Source organism: Etheostoma spectabile, chromosome 8 (assembly GCF_008692095.1).
Source record: "Etheostoma spectabile isolate EspeVRDwgs_2016 chromosome 8, UIUC_Espe_1.0, whole genome shotgun sequence".
Classification (NCBI taxonomy): domain Eukaryota; kingdom Metazoa; phylum Chordata; class Actinopteri; order Perciformes; family Percidae; genus Etheostoma; species Etheostoma spectabile.
The window spans coordinates 23,664,558-23,672,777 of NC_045740.1; the positions used below are offsets into that span (position 1 = coordinate 23,664,558).

The following is an 8,220-nucleotide window of genomic DNA, read 5'->3' on the forward strand; positions in this document are numbered from 1 at the left end:
AACCAGGGTTTGTATCCCATCCCCCACTCTGACCTTCTTGACCCTAACCCTAATTGTCTCTCCCCTTAACCTAACCAGGGTTTGTATCCTATCCCCCACTCTGACCCTCCTGACCTTAACCCTAATTGTCTCTTCCCCTACCATAACCAGGGAAGAGTTTGGGGGGAGTTATAGCCTGACCAGGCTCCTCTCTTTACCCTGTCTCTCCTGGTTATGCTGTAATAGTTTTAGACAGCTGGGACTTCCTTTGACGCACCGAGTTCCTCTCTCCTATATCTTTCCATTTATGTGCATCCATGTCCGAGGAATGCTTGTTACTAACCTAGCTCTAGGGAGTCATTCCCCGGAGTCCTTATGTTCTTTTTCCCCCAGCATGTTCCCTCGGATCAGGGAGGTTTCCAAAATCATGGTTGCAGCTGTCGCCATGGTCCCGCTACACGTTCTGCGATGCCATGTTCATCCTGCTACGCTCTGCTGTGCCTACTACAAAGAACTACTACAAACTACTATTTATTCGGGACTGTTATTGCCACTCTTCATTCTAACCCCAACCGGCCCGTCAGACACCGCCTACCAAGAGCCTGGGTCTGTCCGAGGTTTCTGCCTAAAAGGAAGTTTTTCCACGCCACTGTCGCACTGTTGCTTGCTCTGGAGGAAACTACTAGAACTGTTGGGTCCTTGTAAATTCTGGAGTGTGGTCTAGACCTACTCTATCTGTAAAGTGTCTCGAGATAACTCTTGTTATGAATTGATATATAAAATTATATAAATAAAATTGAAGTATCTAATTTAGTTAATTTTTTTTTGAAAAAGTAACTAATTACTTTTTTAAAATAACTTGCCCAACACCGGGCTCTGGGTGCACCCAGCGAGAGAGTAAATGCAAAAACACCTTTCAAACCAAAACACGCCTTTCAGACCAAACCTAAATAAACACATAAAATGAGATGTTAATCTAACTGTGTGAGCAAGGTGTTCCTGAAAAAGAGGAAGTTGCTACTTCAAAAAATTAAAATCCCACTAAATGCATTGTGTTTTGCTTTTAACACAGTGAGCCTACTTGTTCTTGGTAAGATTTTCTGTTGAAATGTTTTTCATTTTCCAAGATAATATATCATTTTTGACCTTAAATAAAAGTAATTATTGAACACTTTTACTTACACTACATTGCTCAATTTACTGAACATTAAGAGTTGAACATAAACCTTTAATAATGCAGAATAGTTTTCAAAAAAATAGGTTTTTAAAGCAAAAGAACAGCTCTTAAAGCAAAACAAAAAACAAAGTTGCATGTAGTAGGTGCAAAACTAAATAAATTTTTATCAGAAATCATGAGTGCAAATGCCAGTTCTTTAGAGCTTTGTCAATGTGATGAGATTTAAGCTAAAACGAGATAAAAGAGATGTCAGTGAACAAGTAGACTGAGTAACCTAAGGTTTCAGTTGGGCAGTCACTTCGCTGTCCTAATTGAAACAGAAAGGTATTTTTTACCAATGAGGTGTCAGGGGAGAGAGAAGTCCATGTTTGGGTCTTCAGCTAAGCAGTTGCGAATGCTTCTACAGCCTGATACAGAGGAACCACAGCTTGGCATCCAGGAAGAGCAGGGGAGCATTCATAAGATGTTAGTTAGATCAGTAAGCCATGCCACTTCGCTATTGGCTGGCGGATTGAGCGCATCATTAAGTTCCAGTGTTTGTCTTCTGAACTCTTCTCCTTCACCACAGTCAATTGTCCAATCAAATTTTTGGTTGATTTCTTAGTCGTGTGAGTCTCATACACATAAACCAATATTTTACACTGCTCCAGGGGAAATTCTGGCAGGGAGAACATGAGGACCTCATTGAAGACAGTCACCAGGCAGCGTGCCACTGCAGACGTTTTTTGGTACCTCAACTTGCTCTGGTTGCACTGCACACTGATCCTGGCATACAGGGCTAACAGGTACAACACAGATAAGGCAAATTAGAAACTGCATGTTATACTATACATATAGGACAGGTGCATGTTTATGGCTTTATTTTTTTTAAATTTTTTTTTGTTCTACCTTCATCTGAGCATATTTCAGTGGGGCCTGTTTTGACCTTTAGCAGTCCAACCTCAAGCCTCTGAGAAGTGGGAAGAATCTTCAAAGACAGAAGCACCTCTCCAACAAGATCCTGTCCAGAAAATGGGAAGACACTTCAGCACATAATGTGTCTATAGCAGGGGTCTTCAACGTTTTTCAAACCAGGGACCCCCTTAACTGAAAGAGACGGAGCAGGGACTACCTACTACATCGCAAAAAAATGTATTACATTGTATTAAATTAAGTTGCATATTAAACTGGGCCTACAATAACATGTAGGATGGCCTAAACATTTATAAATACCTTTTGGCATAGAATACTAAGCTATTAAAATAATAACTGTTGACATGATTTTCTAAATCATGTTTTAATGTTAATATCTGTGGATGGATATATTAGTAACTACCTTACCTATAAGCCAGTATGCTTATGATCAATTTTTTTTACATAGAGACTAATATATTTACAAAACATATGTTGGATTAATGTTAACACATTTTAGGTTTCTTGGAAACTTATAAACGACAATAATTTGGCCCCTGCAGTAACTCTGAGGACCCCCTAGGGGTCCCAGATCCCCTGTTGAAGATCTCTGGTCTATAGTTTACAAAATATATGGATGTAAAAGTAAAAAACTAGGGCTATTTACAATAAGCCAAGGATTATACAGTCTCACATGTGTAATTGTTTTCACTTCAACCATTCAATATTAAATCCTGTTCTGTTCTTTCAGAGTTTTGTAGTTATGGTGATAATAAGTTTATTATTTAGTTTGTCTTCCAGTTTTATAATCATGTTAACATACTCTAGTCTACATTACCAAAAAAGGGGACGTGTAAGAATGGCATTCTTTAATTCACCTCAACTGTAAAATAAGGAAAAACATTCCTGTTTGAATAAATGATGTATTACTGTACCTTCTGGGGTATCTTCAGATCTTCTTGTAGCTCCACAGGGTAGGAGATGTTGAGCTGCCCAAGAGGTACCCTCACCTCTCCTAACTCTGTGTGTCTGGAGAATTTATCAAAGTCCTTCACCTTAAATGCACACAAACAGATGCCAGACAGACAGTTTACTTACAGAATCACACAACATTCCTTTCTCTCTGCTTAGGTCTTATTGCTTCAACTGACAAAATAATGTCCTATGACTTGAGAGATACTGAGAGTGAGAGATGGGTCTGTGTACTGCAGGACCTCCATCCTGAGGTTGATGTGATGAAGCTCCTTATCCTCTTGCAGAATACAGCTGAACTTGTCTCCATATAAAGGGTTACAGCTGCCCTTTACAATGCGAGTCCGCCACTCCTGCAGCACTGTCCACAGGGTAGATGCAGTCCCTTTGCCCTAAGAGGGACACAGCAGTAATTCATCACACCTTTATACAGTACAGAGGTACAGTTTCAAGGCTTTAAGTAATAACCTGAAGACATACAGTATATTTACAAAGTGGGCCTACAAAGCATAAAAGGAGAAAAAATATGAATATTTTGCTTGTAAGAAGATGCTGTAGTTTGTGTACAATGGTTTTGTATGTGGTAACTGTTAACTTATGAAGACAAAATTACCTCCTCATCCGTGCAGTCATCCAATTCCCCTCCCTCTGAACCTGCCCACATGAGTCTTAGGTTAACAAATGGCTGGAGGCTACGCATCTGGCTGTGCTTCAGAAGCCCCTCCACCTGCAGGATGGTTACCACCAGCTGGGACTGCAGCTGGTCATAGTAGATGGAAAACCGTAGAGACCCATTGACCTGGTAAAAGAGGGTGTGTTAGAAAAGACACCAAGACCGCTGCTGATATTGCGCGAAACTATGAAATGCAATCTGTTTTCTTTAAAAAGGTATAATATGTGGGATTTTCCTAAAAAATTAAATGTATAGAATCATACAAAATGTATCCCTCTCAATCATCATTTATGACCCAGTAGAAGTGTTTGACAGTGGCTGTATCTGTGTGTGGGACATTTATGGGCGCCAAGAAAGATCCTTTGGGATCCACGTAGGTGTGTAACCCCGAGCCAATAACAGTGGCAGGGTGTTCAGCCTGTACTCATTCCCAATACCGCCACTTTGTTAGCACCCACTGACGTCCGACACCGACGGCACCCAGAGAAGACCTCTACTGTGTGCTGTTGGTCAGTGTGTCTTAACTGACACACACATGCAGCAGGTCAGCAACAGAATAAAGCTCTGCATTCACATAAAATCCGGCAATGCAGCGCCTTCCCACCGAGGTGTGGGTGTGCTTATTTGTGCCCCTAACCAATCAGGAAAAGGGGTTTCTTCCCGGCTTTGGTCTCATAATGCTTCCATTTATAATCCACTATCTAGCTCATTTGATTACCACCACCTCTCTCTCTCTCTCTGAGCCCGAAGGAGGGTCCATCACTCTTCATCAACTTTGTTTTGCGTTAAGGTGCCTCCTTTTTATTTCCTTCTGCTAACAAACCAGGAAAACCCTTTAAATAAGTTTCAATAAGCTGCCAAACCCAACAAACTTAGCCTTTAGGACAAAAGTGGATACAGGCAATAAGATGTGAGGCATAAGCTGGAAGTCTGGGAGTACTGTGGACAAATCAAAAAGCTTTGCAGGATTATGTTTGCAAGTACCTTAGCTTGCTAACACCTAGCTAACATTAAAACTCTGGTAGACATAATTTTCTGAAATAATACTTTCCAAAACCACCTCAAGCGAGCATTTTTCTGTTTCATTACAGTTTTTAATGTGCGAAACTTCAAAATGGGCATGAAAATACATTTATTATGGAAAAAGGGCCATATCTATTCTCTGACTCTTTCTCTAGTGACGTTGACATTTTTGGATTTTAGTGAAATATGTTGACAACAATTTGAAAGATTGCAGTGGTCATCTATCCAAAATTTTAATTTGTCTAACACTTTAAGTTTATCACTTAATACTTATTCAAAGCTAATGACATTTCCAGTAAGCCTCAGGTTTACTTCATGTTTGGTGCTAATTTGTAAATGTCAGCATGTTAGGGGAGAGCCGGGACAGTTGAAACACTTTTTAATTAAACGTAATTTACACAGCGGTCGTATTGAAAGTTAATATTTTGTCAATAGCAGTGTTCGGAGAATGTAATCCTTTTTTGCTGTAACGCAGTAATATAACGCATTACTAATTACATTTTGGGAACAGAAAGACAATTGTTGGCAGATTGTCACATGACAGCAGGATTAAACAGTAATGTACCACATTTTTCATGTTGGACTGCTCTCCCATATTCCCGTCTGCCTGGCTGGATCCTGAAGAGGGAAACGAGGCTTGAGACAGACAGCGACTCCGCCTGCACACCTCTGTGCTGACTTCCTCCACCTGAAGAGCATGAACACCATTTCTATTAGAAGTGTTTTTGATTACAACTAGAGCACCTCCAGCTTTTATTTGGCTTGGGACACGTCCAAAGTATATAATCTGAATCTTTATGTAAATAGACAATGTTTATTTAATGTTTGGAGCATCTCCACACACTACAGTGTCTGAGCAAAATAACAAGATTAGATAACAATATAAATGTAATCTTTTACAAATAAACATACCATTTAACTTATGTCAAAATGGTATTTACACTGCATCAAAAAGTTGTGCATGGTGTTTTATAAGGCTGTAGATTAAAGTGTGTTATGTTGAAAAGTTCTCCTAGTATTTTCTCTACCCAGGAAGTAGCCCTAAACGTCAGCCTGATAGCAGTGCAGTCCAGTTTTCACTCTTTTTTGCCGCTAAATCCAACATTTACCCTGTCCTAACAGTAAAAACTACAAGTAATTTTTTTACATTCAGCAGGACATTACTAACACGAGTCAGGTGATAGGAAGGTTATCAAACACAGCTCACATCTCGTAGATCAACACAGATACCACACCCAAGACACTGAACCTGATGCTGCACCATTGGTGTGTAAATGTTTGTGAGTGTTTATCTGATGATGGTGGCACCTTATGAAAGGGTATTTGAGTAGTTGTTGAGAAAAAAAAGCGCTATATAAGAACAGTCCATTTACAAATACCTGGCTATTTTCCTGTAGTAGGCAGTGAATGACGCTGAGCTGGATTTTGTGAGAGACAAAGAGGATGACTTCTTTGACAGTCAAGATCCACGATGCATGGTTATTTTATGGGATAGATTGACCCATATTAGACCTGTACTCACACAGAGCTGCTGCATGATATCTTGGCGCCCATATAGCAGTGCTTCAGCTGTGCTTCCACCCAATATAGTCCCAAATCTACATCTGCCTAGGAAATTGTCAAGTCTTAATCTGCATTGCTATCTGTACCCGTTGTGAATGTGCAAGCTACAAGAATTATGTTGTTGTTTTGTTGGTGGCACACTTTGACTCTTAACATGCTAACCGGCAACAAAAGATTCCTTTCACTACACTAAGCTAACTAGCGGCGGAGCTGCCGGTGTTGCACCGGACTAAAACGATGCACGCATTGAGACATAAGATGCGTTGGCCCACCTATCTACAACTAGGGGAGATCATGATAAACTCTATTTAAACAAATGGTGGCGTGTCTTTTTAAGCCGGTTACACATGATAAGCGATTTGCGCACTGCTAGGTAGGGCAGAGAGCAAAAGGCAGCGCAGGTATGTTATCAAGGGTGGCAAGGAAGCTATTTCCCCGTTTGTAGGGAACAACAGGCTGTCATCTCATTGGTTGCAACTAGGTCAAAGTTGAAATCATTTGAACTTTGAGCCCAGAGCAGCAAATACAAGCGGCGCGCAACGCCAGGGATAGCGCAACGCATTGTTAGGCACCACCGTCAGCCATTCTATTGATTTCCTATGGAGACCCTCTCCATAGGAAATCAATAGAATGGCTGGCGCAGAGCGTTTTTGCCACCTATCACGTGTAGGCGACTTTAGCCACACAGAGCCCTGGAACCTCAGGCATCTATAGATTTGTTAAGAAAAAAAATCTGGTCATTGTTAAAAATTGTACAGCATGGGTGCCCCTTTTGAACTCTGGGCCGCCTGATAGAATAGTGTGGCCATAGATCATAAGAAAATAAGTGTAAATTAAATTGTTTTTTCCATAACCTCTCAAAACCATTTCCTCTTACCCTAGTACTTGGAGCTCTTGAGAAGTTTCCTGCTGTTTGTGACTTTTCTTCTGAGTACAGCAGCTCACTGTTCACTGCAGTACAAACCAGACAAGTATGCATTAGGGTATTTACTTTCCCTGCTGACACCCAGCATCAGCAAAATTTGCTGTACAGTTTGGTATTGTAATCTAATCTACTCACCAGTATCTTGCCGGGCGTATGTGGTGTGTGTCTGTGTGCAACATCTGAAGGCCTGCCATGCCAAGATCCCCAGCGCCAGCAGAAGAAGAGTGACCGAGATTCCCAGGATGCAGTACTTCACCGTGTTGGAGAACGGCATACTCAGTTCTCCAGCAGCAGAGAGCAGCCCCACAGGGGCTGGATAGTCCATCAGTGGAACCATTACTCTCAAACTCCATGTGGCCTTAACGTACCTCTGCAACACAGGAAGTCAAACCATGTATTTGGACAATACTGTAGATTATAGAACTTTGAAGCCACATAACAGCTCCTCATCTTCCCTCACTCACACTGCAAAACCAAGCTCCTAGCTTTGGAACTGCCTCCCATCCAATAGTAAGGCAAGTTCTACAAATGAAAACTTCAAATCTAATTCAGAGATCCATTTTATCCCCCTTGCTGTTAGCGTTGTCTGAGGCTGCCTGGCTTCTGGCAGCACCAATATCCCAACAGCAGTGGTGGAATTTAGACACTTTACTTAAGTAAAAGTACTAATACCACACTGTAAAAACCAGTGACGTGCGGTGATGTCAGTAAGAGGGTAGGCACTGAGTTATGAAAGCCAGATTACCTAATTTATTGTTTAGGCTAATAATCAAAACGTTACGCACATGCGCGGCACACACGTGCGGTCGATAGCAAGACATTTCCAATTAATCTATCAATGTAATGTAATTATATAACACTTTACAGCAACCAGCAGGCTAAGCTAAACATCAGCGGTCGGGACCCTCTACGTGTCCTGGATCTGAACATTCGCACCGGACCTCTACGGGGTCCTGGCATACTGAAACATCCAGCGGCCTGGACCTCTACGGGGTCCTGGCATCTGAAACAGTCCTC

At 41.3% G+C, this 8,220-nt stretch overlaps 1 protein-coding gene across 1 annotated transcript in view; it reads right to left on the minus strand.

Moving 5' to 3' along the window:
- Positions 1 to 903: 903 nt before the first annotated feature.
- syt19 (synaptotagmin XIX) overlaps positions 904 to 8,220 on the minus strand; it is a 58,491-nt gene continuing 51,174 nt past the window's right edge. The window contains exons 2-9 of the mRNA XM_032524158.1: positions 7,339 to 7,573; positions 7,156 to 7,229; positions 5,281 to 5,403; positions 3,633 to 3,818; positions 3,262 to 3,411; positions 2,983 to 3,102; positions 2,045 to 2,156; positions 904 to 1,934 (exon numbers count right to left, since the gene is read on the minus strand). Of these exons, the coding sequence (XP_032380049.1) occupies positions 1,627 to 1,934; positions 2,045 to 2,156; positions 2,983 to 3,102; positions 3,262 to 3,411; positions 3,633 to 3,818; positions 5,281 to 5,403; positions 7,156 to 7,229; positions 7,339 to 7,540 (1,275 nt within the window). The 5' untranslated portion in view covers positions 7,541 to 7,573 and the 3' untranslated portion in view covers positions 904 to 1,626. The remainder of the gene's footprint in view (positions 1,935 to 2,044; positions 2,157 to 2,982; positions 3,103 to 3,261; positions 3,412 to 3,632; positions 3,819 to 5,280; positions 5,404 to 7,155; positions 7,230 to 7,338; positions 7,574 to 8,220) is intronic.